Source organism: Pipistrellus kuhlii, unplaced genomic scaffold (genome assembly GCF_014108245.1).
Source record: "Pipistrellus kuhlii isolate mPipKuh1 unplaced genomic scaffold, mPipKuh1.p scaffold_m20_p_6, whole genome shotgun sequence".
In the NCBI taxonomy this organism is placed as follows: domain Eukaryota; kingdom Metazoa; phylum Chordata; class Mammalia; order Chiroptera; family Vespertilionidae; genus Pipistrellus; species Pipistrellus kuhlii.
Genome location: NW_023425562.1, coordinates 50,507,546 through 50,527,868, shown reverse-complemented (window position 1 = coordinate 50,527,868; position 20,323 = coordinate 50,507,546). Strand labels below are relative to the sequence as shown.

Genomic DNA, 20,323 nt, shown 5'->3' with positions numbered 1-20,323 from the left:
GAGGGGCAAGGAAGGCAGGCAGATGAGCAGTTGGGAGTCAGTAGTCCTGGATTGTGAGAGGGATGTCCGACTGCCCATTTAGGCCGATCCTCGTAGGGAGAGGGGAAGTAGTTCAGTCAGGAAGGTGGCAATAAGACATGCCTGGGAGGTGGCACTTTAGGGCTCAGCCTTGGAGGAAGAGCCTATTGCTCTTAGAGAATTACAGGCAGTTCTTTCAGTTTGACCAGGGTATTAGGAGTGGGGGGCTCAGCCGGAAGGAGAGGCTGGAGGTGAGCTGAAGCCAGACCTTCCACCACTGCCCCTGTCATCCAAGTCTCCAGCATCTCTTATTTGAGTTACTGGCAATAGCCTCCTCACTGATCTCCATGTCCACTCTGCACCTCACTTCCCCTCATTAGTGTAAGTCAAGTCATGTCACTTCTTTGCTCAAAGTGGCTTTACATGTTAATCAAATCGAAAGTGTGAGGGTTCTCATCTTTGTCCTTACCTCTTTCCTCTCTCCCATCCTGAGCTCCCCTTTCTGACCCTTTTGGCCTCATATCCTTGCCCCCGGGCCTCTCTCTTTCTTTTTTCTCTGCCTGGGATATGTGCCCTGAGATGTTACTATGGTTTACTCACACATGTCATATCTTGGCCACTTTATTCTAATCTCTCCTTCAGAAAGCACTTCCTGTCGCTCTATACAAAATAAGTGATACCCTTCTTGTTTTTTTTTTTTTTTTTTTTAAACAGTTTTAAATAGCTGGTGTTTCACATCTGGATATGTTTTTGCCTCTTTCCTGAAATATAGACCCCATGAGAATAGAGATATGTCTGTGTTGCTTGCTCTTAAATGCTTGATGTTCAATAAGTATTTGTTGAATGAATGACTAGATGAATAAATGAACACACAAGAAACATAGCAGGCCTTCAGTAAATGTGTGTTGATTTGAGATTTTTGTTGAAGTGTTTGCATTTACTTACTTATTTTTTCCTAACTTTATAATTGGAAAAAATTCAAACATACCAAAAAGTTGAAAGAATGGTTCAATGATTATCCATATATACTCCATCTAGATTCAATAATTGATTTCACCACAATTGTTTTATATATTCTTGCATATATGTGTGTGTGTGTGTGTGTGTGTGTGTGTTGTGTAATGGGACCGTTTAAAAGTCAGTTGTAGAAAATGACACTTACCCTTTGCCTTTAGGAGTTGGCTCTGGAGTGTGGGAGTCAGAGGAGACCTCACATAGCAGGAGCCATGGCCTCCGACCTGGACTTCTCACCTCCTGAGGTGCCTGAGCCCACGTTCCTGGAGAACCTGCTTCGGTATGGACTCTTCCTGGGGGCCATCTTCCAGCTCATCTGTGTGCTGGCCATCATCATACCTGTTCCCAAGTCCCACGAGGCGGTGAGTCCTTCCTTCTCTGTGTCCCTCAGCTCCTCAGCCTGGGTTCTGGGTAGTAAAAACAGATATCACAGCAATGAAGATCAGCAGGGACTATGCTGGGCTTTATTGATAACGTGTCCCCAACTTCCTGCCTGGTGGCATTGAACCATGTGATTAATACTTTATTTGTTCACCTGTGTGTTAAGCAGATTTTTATTTAGTGTAACACTCTGCTAAAAGATGTGGTGTCTGTCCTCAAGGGCAGATGTGAAACATACACATCTGAGAAGTACAGGGTGTTACAAGGGTGTATTATGGCTAGGTCACTTCTCCTCCCCAAGGGAGAGGGAACTCATGGGAAGTACCTGAGGAATAAGGAGAGGCTAGTTCAAGAAACTGAATGCAGGTGATGGTGGTTAGAGCGCTGAGAGGACACGATGGGAGAGCTGCAGAAGAGTCGGCAGAGCCCAGAGGGTTTTAAGTAAAAGAATGACATGATCAGATTGGCTTTTTTGTTGCTTTGACTCTTATTCTATAGTTATACACCCTCCTTCCACCACCACCACCACCCTTACTTTTCTCAAAATATTAATATCTTGGTGAAAGCAAGTCATTGTCATCTGTGATATCCATATCCAGGATTTGGCTGATTGTGTCTCTGTGTTGTCACTTGCCCTGTTTCTCTGTTTCACATATTTCCTATTAATAGAAAATTTGATATAGAGGCTTGCTTCAATTCAGATCAGGTTATTGGTGAGAACACCTCATAGCTGGTGCTGTGTACTTCCTGTCCTACGTCATAAACAGGCAGATGGTGTCTGCTTGTTACACATTTAAAGATTCTAGGATTGATCATTGGGTTAAGGTGAAGCTACTGATCCCTCTATTATAAAATCCCATAAGTCTTTCACCTAGATGGTTTTAGCACTCATTAATGATCATTGCTTAGATCCATTATTTCTTTCTCCATTTATTTTTGGAGTTTTTCATTGAAGAGGCCTTTTCCTTATTGCCTGTGTGGTTACTCTGAAATGTTCATATTAAAAGGCAGGATTTATGCTTGTTGTCTTTCTCTTTATTAATTTTCAGAGTAGTGAGTTTGGACTTTAGCAATCTCCAATTTTAACTAGTGAAGCTTTGGTTTTCATATATTTTGAACATATATTGTATATTTATATGTTTGTTATGTTTTAATTAATTTTAGGTGTTGTTTTTCTAATGCTCAAATAGTCTGTGAGAGCTCCATTTAGTTGTGTGAAATATTGTCTATCAGGAGAATCACCTGGGCTGAGGGTTGACCAACATTTGGGAATTGATGACTTGTAACTTAGCCAAAGGAGAGGATGAAGTCTCCTAAGGAGGAAAATATGGAGGGAGATGAGAAGAGGGGCCTTGAGGAGCTCTAGCACATAGGGAACAGGCAGTGAGGAGCAGTGTGGGGGCTGGGAACCTTGGTAAACACGGACAGGCTCTAGGCCTCTGGGTTGTTCTGTCCATCTCTATTTCTTATTCTGGTATTTTGAGAAGGAGGTCATGATTGGAGTTTTTCCACCCCCAATTGTATCACATTCTAAAAACCTAATCCCTGTGTTTTGGAGCTTTGTCCTCAGACATGGCATGATGGTATTGGGCATTATAAATAATAAACATTTTTACTGTCATTGGCCATGGTGAAGCCAGCTAAGAGTCCCAAAGGAGGAAGGCGATAAATGTTCTTGCTCTGTAGGCAGAGGTGTAAAGTCAGAGGTGTGTGACCTTTTGGGGAGCTGATGATTGTGTCTTCGCCCTATGAGGCTAGCTACAGAGGCCTGGATCGGGTTAGCAAACTTTCAGAAAGGGGTGCCCTTTACTGCTCTCTGAGGTTTTCAGTGGTGCAGTGGGTTGAGGTCTTTTGAGGCAGGGAGTTGACAAAGCCTTTATAGTATGCCTCCATTCTCCCTCCCTTGACTTACCCTGCCATTTAGAGATTAATTTGGGACGACAATCTCATCTTTTAAAATATAAATATAGTACATAAGCTTTACTTATCTTTGTAATTTAGGAGGAGTGAGGCTCACATGAGTGAATTGTCTTCATAAGGTTACTGTTTTAGCTTTACCCCCAATATTCCAATGGAACAGTAACAAAAAATACAGTACCATTAATTTAACTTCTTTTTGGAGCATCACTAGCAATGGCCCCAGTTATGCCAGCTTTCCTCTGTGTGCCTCCATAATTGCAACTTTCTCTCACTCAGACTCCTGAAGAAATGGAGAGGGAACACAATATTCTGTGCATAAACAATCTTACAAAAAGAGAGAGAGCGTGCTAGTGGGATTTGGAATTTGGATGGGGAGGGGAAAAATAGGGGGGGGGATGACTTGGGGCTAGGCAGTTCTCAGGAAAGAAGGGAGTCTGTTGGAATGGGGACAGTTTGTGGACTCCAGACAGTCCAAGGGCCGGAGGCAGGTACCTGGAAGTGGAGGGTGGCTGGAGGTGGGAGAGGGCAGGAGTGGAGGTGGGAGGATCCAGAGAACAATCTTGTTCATTTTGCTTTGTTGCTTGTGGCAAAATCATCTCTCTTGCTTGGCCTATAGAAAGAAACAAGGTTTATTAGTAGCTTTTTGGGTCAGAAGATAATATTTTTGGCCCCAGATGATGGGAAAGCCTTTGCAAAGCAAAAGAATGTCTTTCCTGTTGTTCCAGTAAGCTGATTTTCTGCAACTAGTTTATGACTTCAGTACTTCAATACTTAGGAGATTATTTGAAAGCTCTTTTGAGGGTAATCAGGGAAGAAAAAGGAACACATACAAATACTTCCCACACCACCCCCTTCCTTTTCATATTAGGAGCAAGAACCAATTGGTAAAATCAAAACTAAAGGTCCTGGAATCCTAAGCCAAATGAGGACACCCTCTTCCCCCCATTGACACCTCATTAAACTAAGACCCGAGAAAGCAAACATTTGTTTAAGCATGAGCTGCCCCCATAGAAATTTTGATTCAGTTGTTCTCTGAGGCTCTGGCTTAGTATTTTCTTCAAATACCCAGGTGATTCTGTTATGTAGCCATTGGAGTAGTCTTTAGACCAGTGGTTCTCAACCTTTTAATGCCATGACCCTTTAATATAGTTCCTCATGTTTTGGTGGCCCCTAACCATAAAATTATTTTCTTTGCTACTTCATCACTGTAATTTTGCTACTGTTAATGAATCGTAATGTAAATATCTGTGTTTTCTGATGGTCTTATGCTCTACAGCAGTGGTTCTCAACCTGTGGGTCATAACCTCTAGCAGGGTCGCCTAAAACCAAAAATGTCAAAAATGTGACATTTTTATGTTCATGCACATTTTCTGGGAAGATAGTTCAAAGCTTTTCTCAAAGTGGAGTGCTGTAATTTAATGAGGTGGGAGCCCAGATCCAGGAATTTCAAGAGTAGCTAAAACATTTATATTACAGTGTTAGGTATAAAATGATAGCAAGACATCCAAGTGAGAATTCGGGAATAGAGACCTGGGAATTATTTTATCAGCATAGCGTTATTTCTTAAAACCCTAAGAATGAATTGTTAAGCTTTTCAGGGAAAATTAAAATTCAGGAGAGGCCTGAACTTAAGGCATTGCCTGCACTACTTGAAGTAGCTTCTGTGCAGTGTAGATGTACTGAAAAGATGGGGGTGCTGTGCCCAAGCAGGTTTGCAGCTGGGCCTCTGGAAGGGGTGGGAACCTGGGACCCCATCACTCAGCATCTGCATCTCCTTGCTTCTCCTCTCTGTCTCCTGCCTTTCACTTCTCTTACCTGGGCCCTGCTTCCTCTGGGTGCTGTCGTTGTGGTTAAGAAGAAACATGGCCACTAACAGCTCCCAGAGCTGAGGTCCTTCAGCTGCAACATCTGGAGGCTGCCTTCCTGCTTGGTCCCAACTTCAAAATCCCCAGAGAAGGAACTGTAGCGGCCTAACTTGGGACAGCTATGGCCAGTGTGGGACAGCCACGGTCCTGTGGCGTGACCTTTGGGAGCGGAGGGGAAGGTCATTTCTCAAAGGAGCAGGAGCGCTGTGCAGACAAAGCAGGGGTCTGCATTCCTCTCACTCTCTCAGGAGACGGGGCTGAGCAGTGGGCAGACAAACAGGAGACTGTGGTTTCCCTGAAAACCACCTAGTGGTTCAAGGAGAGCACGTGGAAAACCCATTCCCCACAGAGACCGGGTGATGAAAACAATTGCGAGATTTAGGAGAAGCTGCTCAGTTTGATGACAATGCTGTGTTCAGGCTGCTCCTTAGTTTGGTTTCAGTAGAACAGAGTTCTTGATGGGGAGTTCCTGAGTCCCTAGGGGGTCCCTAGCAAGGCTTTAGAAGTCTGAGCTCCCTACAAAAATGTGACATTTTCATGTTCATGCACGTTTTCTGGGAAGATAGTCCAAAGCTTTTCTCGGAGTGGAGTGCTATAGTTTAAGAAAGTGGGAGTCCAGATCCAGGAATTTCAAGAGTAGCTGATAAGATAGTGAAGGTAGGGAGCCCTCTCCCCTCTCCTCCTGAAAGCCTGCCCGCGCTGACTCCCAAGCCTCCTTTGGACCAGTTTCTACACACAATATGGATCCACTCACCCCTCAGCCAGCGGGTGTGGCCTTAGTTCAGTGACTCACGCAGCAGGTAGTAAAAGTTCATCTGGCAGTTAATCAACCATGATACTCCTAGTAGTTTAAATGCTGACTGTTTTAATATCTTCAGATGTTTAGGTCACATCTCCCAAGCCACCCGGTGCCTTCATTTTCACTCTGAAGTCTTTGTGGATTGCCACAGCCTTTTCTTGTATTAATGGGGATACTTTCTGTTGAAAGTTCAGAAACTCAGCTCCAGCAGTTTCCCCAGAAAATGGTATTGGCTCTTCGAACTGGGAATTTCAAGGCACAGCTGGGTTCAGAGGCTCGATAGGGCTCTGTTGGTCTCTTCATTCCTGGAGGATTTCCTGCAGGTGTTGACTTCATTCTCAGGCCCTTGCCATGTGTCAGGAAGTTGGCTGCAGCGGCCCCAGTCTGCATCCAATTGCTCGTTATTTACTAGCAAGAGGGGCCATTTCTCTAAGCCCCTGACCAAACTCATGAAGACCTCTTCTTCACACGCTTGCACCTTCTCCACAGGTGGGAAGGGCAATGGGTACCATTTCTGCCAGGCAGCTTGAACTGTCTACTAGTATTCCTAGTCCACAGTGACTGAGAGGCCCCAGAACCAGGGATAGAGAAAGGGAAGGGCCCTAATCAAAAGGTGCTGGGCAGACAGAGACTATCTATGCCCAGCATTGTGGTCCAGGGGAGGGCAACTCACCAGAATTGCTGACAGGAGTGATGGCTCTCAATGCAATGCCCAGGTAGACTTTACTGTCAGCCAGAAAACCCTACAGTGTTGGAGACCTGGAACCATGTTTGGGCGGCACCCTCGGGGCAGTGGCCTAGAAGTTCAGGGCTCTGCTGGGAGATTCTGCATGAGGGTGTTGATCTTATTCTAGGCCCCCTGATTGCCAGGAAAGGCTGCCCTACTAAATAGTTAACCTGGGCAAGTGTATTCCTATTCTCAATACCTTAGGACAGTGGTTGACAAACTCATTAGTCAACAGAGCCAAATATCAACAGTACAGCGATTGAAATTTCTTTTGAGAACCAAAACTTTTAACCTTAAACTATATAGGTAGGTACATTGTTATTAACTTAATTAGGGTACTTCTAAGCTGGCCTTTGCTGAAAATGTGGTATTTTGTGGAAGAGCCACACTTAAGGGGCCAAAGAGCCTCATGTGGCTTGCCGACCACTGCCTTAGGAGAAAGGTTGCAGAACCATCTGTGCCATCCTGCCCTGTACTTTTTTTAAGCTTAGGAGGAGTTTGCAATTGAAATGGGCAGCAGGTATTTTTCCACTTAGTGAGTTGTCTCTGAGAGATTGCTGTGTAATGGGCAGGGTGAAAGTATAAACATGGTCTTGAGATGTATACCTGCTTGTGGGAGAGACAGCGGGATACATAGGGAACCACAGACCAGCTGGTGGGAAGGGCTTGCGTTGTGCTGACTTGTGTCTGGAATGGATTCCTAAGGCTCTTCTCACTAATCACAGACTTTCCAAGCATGTCCTGGACGCTACGTCTCTGTTTGCCTTGTGGAGCCCACATGGACGGCCTCCCCTGCTCCCTGTTTCAGCTAGTCCTGTTCTCCTCAAAGCCAGAGCTGGTTCCATCTCTGCCAGGTCTTCTCAGTGCCCACCCTGCACAGTGGGGCAGCAGGAGCTTCAGCACTAGTCACACCTGGCCTGGGTGCTGGCCCACCCTCATCTCCCTGAGCCTGTGTGCTGAGCTGTAAAAGGAGGCCCACAGAGTTCTTGAGGACCGACTGAGATAAGGTGTGTGGGGTTTTCTGAGCTGAGCACAGAGGTTTTCTTTCCTGGACCATTTTAGAGGAAAGCATGGATTCAGTCTGTGCAGAGTGACATTTGGTCCTGATTTATAGGACCAAATCCACACTGACTGTGTAGCGGAAACAATAAAATTCTGGGCGCTTTCCCTGCTGGAAGGGATTTGATGCATTGTGGCACAGATTCGATTATTTGAAGCTGATGAATAGCAGCAATTTTCTGGCCTCATAAGCGGTTGTGGAACTGCTTCATTATTGATGGGGCCTCTGTCCACAGAGGACAGCTCTGCAGACCCAGGAGCCTCCTGGTAGTGTGATTGTCGAGGAAACTTAAAACTTGCTTCGGAGGAAGAGAAGTGTTCCAGATTTAAAGGTGGGGCTGTAGTTTTTGAAATCTGCCCCCTGCCTGGCTTGTACCAGCAACATGCAGTTGAAGAGAAATTAAGTCAGCCATTCGTTCAGAGTCATTCTTGCCAGCCAAGGTCTTGGAGCTCCAGCTCTGTGTGGCTAGGGTCCCAGCAGCCGAATCGTGTGCAATAGCCGCCTTGCTCCCTACAGCTTGTATGGAAGGCAGCTGTGCCTCAGTGGACCAGTCTCTGAGTCTTAGTTTTCTCACCTGTAAAATGGAGCTTGCAGTGGCTGGCTGGTCAAGGTGATGGTAGGCTCAGTGAGCTGATGTTTGTGAAGCACCCACATGGTGCACATCACTAAGCATGCATTATCTTCCTCATTACCCTGTGGTGCCTGGCTCAGAACCTGCTTACACTGGGTGGGTGATGAATGCGCAGTGCCTGTGCTGAGCATGACAGGGAACTGAATACCTGGGAGATGCGAGCTTGATCAGTAAGCCAGAGGGACGCAGTGGGCTGCATGAAGGGGTGTGTCCTGAGACAGGGTTGGGGCTAGAGTGACAGGGCCCCAGAGGCCACGCTCAGGCTCTAGGAATTATATTGAGGGAGCCAGGGACACTTTTAAAGCAGAAAACAGATGTGGTCTCCTGAAACAACAGTTTTACATTCTGAAAGCAATGTGGCAGGTGGGAGGAAAGTCTGGGGGAGGCTGATACAGTGAGGCAGGCAGGAGACTGCGGGGTCTGATCTGGCACAGTTGTGTTTGTCCAAAGGGGGCGGGGGAATGAGAGCCCATTGGAAGGCAGAGTGGACAGGACCTGGGGACAGGTGGGATGTGGGGCACCAAAGAATGATGAGAACTCAGAAATGACTTGGAGCCGTTTAGCTTGGTAACTAGGTGGGTGACAATGCCAGAAATTGAGATGGAAAGGGAGGAGGAGGTCTGGGTGAGGAGACAGGTAAGACATTCGGATGACTCGATGACTAATTTGTACATACACCTACAGAGAATTGCTTTCATCTGTAGAAAGTAAAGCCTGACTCGAGGAGCACTAACCACTTTCCCGACTCCTGTAGAACTTTAGTCACAAACAGGGGTTCTGGATGACCCATTGACAGACAGAATCTAGAACCAGTTGTCCGTGTCAATTTGTGAAAGTAAATTTCACAGTTGACTCAAATTCTCTGTCTCCAAACCCTGAGGTCACTTAGGAAGCTGGAGAGGCTATCCTGTATATAACCATTAAGAGCTTAGGCTCAAATCCTGGCTCTGCTGCTCACCAACTGAGACCTTAGTCAAGTCACATTTCCTCTCTGAGTATCTCTTCGTTCATCTATAAAATGGGCTCATTAGGGCAGTTTGGGAGGCTAAAATAAGATATATCCAAACCATGTAACACAGGCATATCTATTCTAATAAAAGGGTAATCTGCTAATTAGACTGGGAGACCTTCCCAGATATCCTTCCGAACAAAGCTGTGGTGGTGGGTCCGATGCAGAGATGGTTAGGAGTGATCAGTCCAGGAGGGGAGGGCAGTTGGGAATGGTCAAGCCAGCGGGGGAGGGCAGTTTGGGGTGAGCAGGCTGGCGGGGGGAAGCAATTGGAGGCGAGCAAGCCAACAGCCAGAGTGGTTCGGGGCAAGCAGCTGAGCGGTTAGGAGCCAGCGGTCCCAGATTGGGAGAGGGATGTCCTGTGGGATTGGGCCTAAACTGGCAGTTGGACATCCTCCGATGGATCCCAGATTGGAGGGGGTGCAGGCCACCCCCCCTCCCCTGCATGAATTTTGTGCACTGGGTCACTAGTTGTAAATAATATGAGCAGCTATTGTGGCTGTTGTTGTTGTTATTGATTGCTTCAGGTTATGTATATTGGGTTTAAAATCTGCTTGTGTCCTTTTTGCCATGGAAAAAGTGACGCCTAGTCTTAGGTTATGGGAGATCTTGCCTGTTCTTTCATTTCACTCATTCATTCAGCAACAATTGAAGTTGTCCAAAGGAGCTCACAAGCTACTAGAGGAGACCAACATGAGAACATGTAACTATGATAAGATAATAGTGGCATTAAAAGGTTCCTGAGGCCCTGCAGGGTAGGGTGGAGGAGGGCTGTACTTGGCTATAAGTAGAGGAGTAGAGAAGGAAGATTAGCCTGTGAGTAGGAGAGTGTTCTACGTACTGAACCAAACCATGGGGAGGGCTTTACTGGGAGGCCAAGGAATGAAGGTGCTCCTCTTGTTAGGGGTGACCAGTTGGGAATCTGGGGCCTGACTCAGTGTGTAGGGAGAGGAGGTGGTGGAGGAGAGCACGGTTGAAGCTGGAGAGGTGGTCTCCTAAGATGCCATCCCAGGTGTGGGACATGAGACTATGGGTGATGGAAAGCCATGGAAGGTTCAAGGTGGGGGCATTTAAAAAAAATGCCTTTGGCAGGTACACAGGAATGGCATAGAGAGCTGGGAGGTTGGTTAGCAGAGGGGGAACTGAAGTAGGGACTCTGATGCTAAAGAGGGGCTGAGTCAAGAGGTAGGGAAAGTTGAATCAAAGGACTTGGTGACTAACCAGACGGTGTGGAGGAGGGAGAGGGTGGTTCCTTGGGACTCTGGTTGGTCTGCCTACAGGTTGGAGGAGGGAGAGGGGAAGGCCCTGGCCTGCTGGAGAAGGGTCCATCCTTGGTCTAGGACATCTGAGGTGGAGGTGTTTGGGAGACTCCAGTCTTAGTCATCTGACAGGCAGCTGGATCAGGGGAGAGGTCTGAGAGAGGCACCTGAGAGAGGGTTTGTGGATGAAGGAATCTTCATCTGGATTTCATCTTCTCTGTGGATTCCAAACGGGGCCCCTCTGGAACCGGAGGAGGCACTGAAGCTGAGTGGGGCTCCACCTGGAGATCCCGGGAGGCCTCAGCAGGTGCCCCGTGCACTAACCATTGGTCTAATCAGGGTCTGTTTGCCCAGGGCACTCAGACTGCTTTCCAGGGACGGACCAGTACTGCTCCCAAAGTCTCCCAGGGCGTTGTGCCCTGTGAGGTTTGCCTTAAACAGTAGCCTTCCCGCTGAGCTCTGCAGCCTGCAGCCTGTGCACTTGAGACACTGGCTCCTCTGAAGTTTGATTTTGTTTGCTTTTATAATGGGACTTTTTTTCTTCTTCTCAAGTTACATAAACAGTGTCAGCACAGAGGGACAAGCTGTGGAAGTCCAGAGTGGTCATCAGAGACTTGGCCAGAGGAGAGACCAGCCTGCTTATTATCTTGAGAAGGTCACTTGTAGGTTCCTGGGGCTGAGGCTGGGCCTTTACCTCTGACGTCTCAGCTGGCAGGGTGGAGAGGAGACGATACTGGCTGATAAGAGAGCTGACGGACCTCTGGACTGACCCTTCTGGCAGGGACTGCCCCTCCCCGGCCGAGGTCCTGTAGGGTGAGCCTTAGACCAGAGGCCAGTGGGTGAGCTGGAGGGATAGAACTTAAAGCAAGCTGAAGCTGGGAGTTGTCCAATTAAACAGGGGAAAATATTTTTCTCTTCCAGAAAAAGTGTGTTCTCTCCTCACATTCTTTAGTCTTTTTTTGTTTTCAAATTATTTAATAAAAGAACCCGGGCACTGAGAAACATGTTCTTTCTGTAGTGTTGGGGGCACCAGGGTCGTGGGGGCTGTGGGCACATGGATAAAGGGGCAGCTGCAGCTCAGCCCATTTCTTCCACAAGGGGATTCGGGGCTAGTGTCACCGGATGTTTAAAGTTTTCAAAAAAGCTATGGATCTGGATTGAATGGGAAATCTCCCAATTGGCTTAAATTCTTAAAAACAAACTCTGTAGGCCAAGTGAAGTTCGCCTGTGGGCCAGATGAGCTGGGAGCTGTGGGTAGTGCTCTCGGAGCTGGGTGGAACTTGCTGACGTCTTGCTTGGCTGTGGCACTGTGATTGATCACCTGGGGAGGAAGGATACTCGACAGGACTGAGTCCTCGCCAGATACTTCTGACATGAGCCTGGGTGGCTGGAGAGGCTGAGGCCCTTCCCCAAAGCCTGCTTTTATATCAGCACAACCAAGGCCAGGGTTGGATCAGCAGTTTGAACCTCTTTTAGCTGCAGAACCTTTGGTTAAACCAAGTCTTATTGGGAAGAAATCACAGTGTATACGACAGTAAAAGCAGAGCTCCTCCAGGCGTCAGAGAGTCTGGAGTTCTGCCCTGAAGCTGCCTTCTGCCCACCCCATGGGGTACCTCTGCCAGGTTCCACAGAGCAGTGCAATGACTGACTACCTGCTAGCACGCCACCCCTGTGGCCCTGGCATTCTGTGGGTTGAATGGTAGGAGGGGAACAGCAGGCCAGAAGGGGAGAGCAGGCCATAGTGGCGTTGCCCCACAGCTGACTCTTCACCCAAACTCTGCCCAGACTCTGCCCAGGGTGGCCAGCCAGCCAGTAGGTACAGCTACATTTTATGCATTATTGCCTACTTATATTAGTCCTCCAAGCTGTGCATCGCTACTTCCATTTCATTGGTGGGTAAACCAAGGCACAGGAAAGGGAAGCGGATTGCCCACGAGGTCACTTGGCTGGAGCATGAAGGAGCCTACATTCTACCCAGGCCTATGAGACTCCAAAGACTGTGTCCTGCCCTCAGGGCCTCCCCCTCTTTACTAAGAACTACCCAGCTCCCAGGGACTAACCTGCACACATATCCGTCCTGGGTCCCAGCCATCATGGTTTCCATCCTTGTGTTTCTGTGGCATGCTTCTGTCTGCAAAGTCCCTTCAGACATGATCTCATTTTGCTGATGTCAGGCTTGATTAATCTAAGCAGGACTCTGTTTTATCGCCATGCAGGACACAGAGCCGTCTGAGCCCAGAAGCGGGGAAGTGAGGAAGCCCAAGGCTGCTGCTCCTTCCACAAACAAGAGGCCCAAGAAGGAGGCCAAGAAGAAGCGTTAGAAGATGAGCTGTGGAGCTGGGTGGGAGGGATGAGACCTTGAAGGCCGCCCTCTGGGGACTCAGTGTCCTGTTCCCGCACTCCGCCCAGGCTCAGAGATCTGGACCATCATGACAGTCCCAGGTCCCAGCTGGGCAGACCACCACTTCCTCTTCCTTCTGTTCTTGGTGGTTTAGAGTCAAGAAGACTGAAATACCCTGTGAGCAGAGACTGTCTGAGAAGTCTGTTCACAAGTCCGGTCAGATTATATTTTCTACTTAATCATAGATCTGGCCTTTAGTTACCCACCTTGTGGATTTACACTACGTTTCAGAGCCATTATCTAATGCTGACACACACTGCCCTCTCCCATCATTTGTGCACCGCAGACCTGCTGATCAGTCAGTCACCTTTGTCTCCTCCGCTTGTGAGGTGGAGCAAGGCCTCACCTGCTCTGTTTAGGTCAAGACACCATGGCCATGGCCAGAGTGCTATGGCCAGGTCTGAAAACTGCCGGGTGTGAGCGCCAGCAGAAAACCCGGGTCAGGGCAATGCCTGGTTCTCTCCTTGCAGATGGAAGAGGTTTGGGTGAATGAGTGTGTGTTTCTTGGGCCCAACTTTCTGAGTCTCTGAAATGGGGGCCTGTCACTCTTGGACCAAAGTCTTTTCATCCCTCATAACACATTCAAGGTGAGCCTTTTGGCTTCCACTTCTACAATATCCCATGTCTCTTCCCTAGCCCCCAATTCTTCCATTCCCTGACCAGTGTGGGAAAGTCTTTGGGGAAGTGAATGTGAATAAACTGGCCTGCATGCTGAACCTCCTGTGTGCTGTCTGTTGCTGAGGGAAAGGGGGAGCCTGGTCCCTGCCTTAGGGGTGAAGGAGGGGCTCACCCTTGGAGAGGAGGGACATTGTGGCTGAGGGTAGCCACGGGTGAGGGCAGCCCTGCAGTCATCCCGGGAAAACTTTTCAGGAAGGGTTAGCCAGCTGCTTTGTGTGGTCTTTAGTCATTGGAAACACTTGTGAATGTCCGTGTATGTGTTAGAGTTTCCACTGGGACCGGGTCCCACTCATTCCCAGTTCCCGTTGCCTGAGGAAGGAGCTGTGAGAGTGACTTGAGAAAAATCAAGTCGAAGGCCTCACGTGGCATGGGGTGGGTCACACAGGTCCAGCCGTGTACCTGAGTCAGCTGCCAAGGAAAAGCCTCGACTTAAGACCGATTCACCCAGCTGGTTCACAGTTTGCCAAACACTTTCCCAAATGTCATGGCTGATGAGGGGGAGCTTAAGGAGTGAGCATGTGTCATCTCCATTTCAGAGAGGAGAAACTGAAACCCTGGCTTCCTGACGGTGCCAGAACTCAGACTTGGGCCCAAGTCCATGGCCCTTTCCTCAGGATTTAACAAATAGTGAGTGTCAATAGGTTCGGTGCCGTGAGGGTCCCTGCACTGCCCCAGTGGGCCTCGCAAGAATTTAAGGTCCATCTCCCTTAAATTGTCTCCCAGAGGCTGTTTGCCAGAGAACAGACCTAGGAAAGCAAGGGTGGTCATCTTCCATTCCACCCTCCCCATTCCATACTTACTCTGAACAGTTTCTAATGTTCAGTGCTCTTGGCTTCTGAGACCACACCCTCCCCTGGTTTTCCTCCAGTGTCACTGGGTTCTCCTCAGAGGGGCCCGTGTTCTCTTATCTCTGCATGCAGTCCCTTGGCGATCTCATCCAGGCTCCTGGCTTTAAATACTACCGTGTCTCCCAAACAAATCCCTCCAGACCTCTCTTCCAAACTCCAGACTTATATATCTGACTTCCCACTCAGTTGCATGTTCACATGCATCTCAAAGCAAATCCCAGATCTCTCACCAGCCATCCCAAGTCCGATCTTTTTGTGGTCTTCCTCATTTTAAAGATCAGACTTACCGTATTTTTCGGACCATAAGACGCACTTTCCCCCCCCAGAAGTGGGGGGGAAAAGTCCCTGCATCTTATGGTCCAAATATAGCCTACACATATATTTTAAAAAAAGTTTTTTTACTTGCCCGGCTCTGTGTGGTCTCTGTGTGCTTGCCCGGCTCTAAAATGGTTCTAAATGCTGCTGTTTACTTTACAGGGTTGATTACATGTGTTTATGACTATGATGTTGGGTTTTAATGCACATAAAATATTTTAGGACACTATTTGTTTCAGAATCTTTTTTTCTTCATTTCCCTTCTCTAAAAACTGGTGCGTCTTATGGTCCGGAGCATCTTATGGTCCGAAAAATAGGGTAATTCTTCCAGTTGCTCAGGCCAAATACCTTGGAGTCATCCTTGACTCCCCTCATTCTCTGACACTCCACTTAAGTGGTTCCTTGTTACTTGACCTTCACAATCTAGAATGAGACCTTATGTCACCACTTTCCTCTACTACCATGGTCCAGCCACCATCATCTTGCCCAGATAATGCAGCAACCATGACAGACTGTGCTCAACATAGCAGCCAGAGGGATGCTGTTAAAGCCCGTAAGTTCGCATCCCTCACCTGCTCCCATTTAAGTAAAGGCTGAAGTCCTGCGAGTGCCACTCCACTTCCTTCACCTTCCTGACTTTGTGAGACCATTTCTCCCTCGCCCACTCTACTTCATCCTCACTGGCCATCATCTTCTTCAGACATGCCAGGCAACTGCTGCCTTAGGGCCTTTGAACTTGCTGTTCCCACTTTCTCTAGATACTATGCCCCAAGTGGCAGAATAATGGCCCCCAAAGATGTCCACATCCTAGTCCTGAGGAACAGTGACTACCACCTTACATGGTAAAAAGGACTTTGCAGGTATAATTAAATTAAGGATCTTGAGATGGGGAGATTATTCTGGATTATCCAGGTGGGCCCAATAAGATAACAAGGGTCCTTATACGGAAAAGAGGAAGGCAGGGAAGTCAAAGAGAAGGAGATGGGGTGATGGGAGCATATGTTGGAGTAATGTGGGGCCATGAACCAAGGAATGTGGGCGGCTTCTAGAAGCTGGAAGAGACAAGGCATGGACCTTCCCTAGAGCTCCCAGAGGAAAACAGCTCTGCCAACGCCTCGATTTTAGCCCAGCAAGACCCATTCTGGGCTCCTGACCTTAACTGTAAATCACTACATTTGGGTTGTCTTAAGCCACTAAGTTTGTATACTTGTTACAGCAGCTACAGGAAATGAATATACCTTACTTCCCTCAGATCATTATTCAGGGAAGCCTTCTTAAACCCAATTTAAAATTGTAACCTTTCCCCAAAACTTCCTGTCCCTATCCCTTATTCATTTTTTCTTCTGAGCATATACCATCTTCTAATATACTATGTATTTTACTTACTTGGTGTGTTTTTTTGTATCTCAATTGGAATGTAAGCTCTAAGAAGAAAGGAGTTTATTGTTCTTGCTTGTAGATGAGTCCCCATCGCCTAGAAGAGGGCCTGGCACATACCGTGTTTCCCTGAAAATAAGACCTAGTGCATGGAAAGATAAGACATCCCCTGAAAATAAGACCTAGCGCAACTTTGGGAGAAAAAAATTAATATAAGACACTGTCTTATTTTCGAGGAAACAGGGTAGTAGATGCTCAAGAAATAGTTGCAGCGTGGATGATATTAGGAGAAGGTTGCTTGCCCCAGCAATATAGCTTATTGAATAAGCATTACATGTGCCCAGACACTCTGTGTACATGATACCATCACAGCAACCCCATGAGGATGGTAACATGATCATCCCCATTTTACACTTGACGCATGGAGGTACCTGGAAATGAACTCAGGCAGCCTGACCTTGGGCCTCACTCTCTGAGTCATCCTGCTGCCTCCTCCCTTTCACCCTGGAATTCTCAAGGAGGGTTCTCGGCAAGTGAGGGGGGAGGGGAGGAGGAGATTGGGCCCAGGTTCTGGAGCCATCATTACCCAAAGGACTAAATCACCACTTTCACTAATAGTAAAATTACTCTAGAGTGGAGTTAAAAAATCTTATTGAAATAAATAAACATAAAATGAACTATTTAAAGTATACAACTTAGTGGCATTTATTATATTCACAATGTTATGTAACCACCACCCCATCTAGTTCCAAATTAACTTTGTCATCCCTAAAGAAAGGCCCATTAAGCAGTTTTCCCCATTCTCCTCTCTCCTGAACCTCTGGCAACCATCAATTTACTATCTGTGGATAGGTATTGATTTACCCATTCTAGATATTTTGAATAAATGGAATCACACACAATATGTGACCTTTTGTGTCTGGCTTCTTTCACTTAACATGATGTTTCTGAGGTTCATGTATCATATCAGCACTTTGTTCCTTTTTATGGCCGAATAATATTCCTCTGTCTTTGTGTGTGTGTGTGTGTGTGTGTGTGTGTGTGTGTGTGTGTGTGTGTGTAAGGCAGCTTGGTGAATGTGATATTTTGGAGCAGTCACATTTTGAATCTGATTCTATGGAGATGTAGCTATGTGGTATTAGGCAAAGGAATTCACATCTCTGATTTTCAAAGTTCACTGAATGGAGATCATAACAACCTTGCAGGGTTATTGAAAAATTAGACACATTGTGGTATATATGATGCCTACAGCATAGTAATAGTCTAAGATGGGAGCAATGAAAATGATTATTCAATCCAGACAAAATTATTGTCATTAAAACATGATCTTGGCTTCCTCAGAAGATGAGCACATTCTTACCCCCCACAGTCCAGGGAAACCGAAGTTAAGAGGAAGGTTCCCAGGTTGAACTCATGCTTTTGTAGTTGGAGCTCTCGATTTCTGGTGGAAATGAAAAGAGCTCCAACTTCAGTTTTCAGTTTTCCCTTCAATTTTCCCTTCCTCATTTATTCAACAGTCCTTCAAATCATGGAGGCTGAAAGCTACATGGTAGCAAAGGGGAGAGGAACTACCTTTAAAAAAATTCTAAATAAACTCACGAAAGGAGTTCATTAGTCATCAGGGAAATGCAAATGAAAACCACAATGTGATACCAGAATGACGAAAATAAAAAAGACTGACCACAGCAAATGTTGCAGAGTCTGTGGAGTGATTGGAACTCTCAAAGATTGCCAGTGGAAGTGTGAAAGGAACCACGTTGGCAGACCATTTGGGAGTTTCTTTACAAAGTTCAGCATACATCTACCCTTATGATCCAGCTTTCCACTCCTAGGTATTTACTCAAATGAAATGAAAATACTTATCCATGGAAGTCTTGTACTAAATTCTAGCTAGAATGTTCATAGCAATTCTCATCATAATAGGCAAAAACTGAAAATAGCTCAAGTGCTGATCAACAAAATGGTAACACTGCATTGTGTTTATGCAGTGAAATGCTACAGACCAAAAGCAATGATCTACTCATACACCCAATAACACGAATGAACCTCAAAGCTATTGTTTAAAGGGGAAAAGGCCAAACATACCCACAAACACAAATACAATGCACACCGCCTGGTCTTATTCATAGAGAATTCTATTATAAAATAGACAAGACTAACCTCAGGTGATAGAAATAAGATCAGGAGTTGTTCCTGGGAGGACCGACCAGGAAGCAGCATGAGAAAACGTTCTGAGGTAATTGCAGTGTTCTCTTATCTTGATATGCAGTCATCAAAATGGAATGTTTTAAGATCTGAGTGTTTCATTATGTGTAAATTACACCTGAACAAAAAATATTCCTGTGGGCCAGGTATTACGCTATGCTCTTGGTACACATTATGTGATTTTAAGTTGTCAGCAAATCCCATGAGATAAATATTATGGCCTCTGCTTTAGAGATGAGAAAACTCAGAAAGGTTCATTAACTTACCTCAGGACACACAGCTAGAAAATTAGATTAGAATGACCCCAAAGCCCATTCTCAAGGGCCCCTTCTTCCTCAACACATTCTCTTCCCTGGGATTTTACAGATGGGGAAACTGAGTCCCACTGAGGGCCGGAAGCATGCTCAATACCATCTAGCTCTTTGGAATCAGAATCAAACTAGAACCCAGATCTCTGGAGCTTTCTTATTGTATCACATTCTCACTTGGGCAAAGAGATCAAGCTCACTCCTACTTCTGCCCCTATTGGGTTTGGGAACTAAAAATACAATTTTTAAAGAGTTGAGTACAAATTCATAACTTGAGGCACAGATATCCTGTACCTTTAAAATGAGAGCTTTCCCCCGTTCTTTGTACTGCTACAGTCATTCTGGGTTGGTTTTCTGTGGATTATGGAAGTTAATCAGTCACTCTCCCTATCATTCTACACAAAGACCCTACCAGACTCACCTGTTAACCTCTGTCCATGCCTGCTTGGGTAGCCAGATGTCCAAACCCTCCAACATTCAGCAGCTTCCCTCTGCTTAATTTAAAAGGAGCCATCAGTTGGAATTCTGGCATGGATTAGCATAAAAAACAGCCAATCTAATTTGGTCTTAACTCACATTGAGTCAACATTAACAGTGGTTGCCAGGTTCAGCCCATCATGTTTTAAAAAACACTGCTGTCTTTGGTGGTCTTAGAGGGTACCACCTTGTGTTTTGGGAGAAGTTGGCTCAAACCATGATCTTTTCCCCACCCACGAAGCTTGCTCTCTGGAAGGAAAAAGATGTATGTCCCAGCCCCCTCAGCCTCTGTCCTCTAAAGGGAAACTTCATCTTAAAATTGCTTTGTCTCCTTTTTTAAAAGTTGCAGAATGTATTTCATGTTCTGCCTTTTCTCTGGAACTGGCAAATAGTGCTGTGAATGAATCACCCTGTTTCTGGGAATGTTTTGCTCCGAGAGTTCAAGGGTGGGGGTGGGTACAACAAGATGATAAACAGCCTCTTGAGGGATCTCTCCTCCCCCCACCGTGGGGCCTGTGGCCTCCGAGTTCATAGAAAGGCACTGGGGCTGAGCTTTCTGAGACTGCTGGGTCTAACCTGGTTTTGCAGATAAGGACACCTAGGCCTCAGCATTTATGGGAGGGGAGCTACGAGGCAGAGTCGGGGCCACGTATGTGAGCGAGATTCATCCCCACTGACCGTGGACCCGTGGATTGTGCCCTCTTTGCTCCAAGCTTCAAGTTCCTCCTCTGGAAAACGAGGGCGGGAAAAATGATGTCCCTGTTGGTTGTTAATCACTCAGGGGCTCTGTGCATCTCTACGGCTGCCTGGGAGAAGTGCCGAATCTGAGATGTGGTACCTTGCCTCCTGAGCCAGAGCAGCATCAAGGCCTTGGCCTTCACAAGGCATCAAGCAACTCATTTTTTTTTTTTAATTGATTTTTTACAGAGAGGAAGAGAGAGGGATAGAGAGTTAGAAACATCGATGAGAGAGAAACATCGATCAGCTGCCTCTTGCACACTCCCTACTGGGGATGTAGGCACACTCCCTAC

General features: G+C 46.6%; 1 protein-coding gene and 1 long non-coding RNA gene across 3 annotated transcripts; one reads left to right on the top strand and one right to left on the bottom strand.

Annotated features, from left to right (window-relative positions):
* Positions 1 to 1,244: 1,244 nt before the first annotated feature.
* MANBAL (mannosidase beta like) lies at positions 1,245 to 13,800 on the top strand. Its single transcript, XM_036417847.2, has 2 exons — positions 1,245 to 1,394; positions 12,900 to 13,800. Exons 1-2 carry the CDS (start codon positions 1,245 to 1,247, stop codon positions 13,002 to 13,004), a joined length of 255 nt encoding a protein of 84 aa, XP_036273740.1. The 3' UTR covers positions 13,005 to 13,800.
* LOC123651499 lies at positions 1,330 to 19,623 on the bottom strand. Of its 2 annotated transcripts, XR_006740269.1 has the most exons (4): positions 19,392 to 19,623; positions 19,237 to 19,306; positions 3,826 to 3,943; positions 1,330 to 1,439 (listed from the first exon to the last, which is right to left on the bottom strand). It is a non-coding gene; the product is annotated as an uncharacterized LOC123651499 (long non-coding RNA). The 2 variants fall into 2 exon arrangements; XR_006740268.1 differs by having other exon boundaries at positions 19,237 to 19,623.
* Positions 19,624 to 20,323: the final 700 nt, after the last annotated feature.

What these genes read in the sequence shown, in the direction of transcription:
- MANBAL (XM_036417847.2), top strand. Translation starts at nt 1,245, where the DNA reads ATGGCCTCCGACCTGGACTTCTCACCTCCTGAGGTGCCTGAGCCCACG. An exon ending in TTCCCAAGTCCCACGAGGCG is followed by an intron (nt 1,395 to 12,899) that starts GTGAGTCCTTCC and finishes ATCGCCATGCAG; the next exon opens with GACACAGAGCCGTCTGAGCC.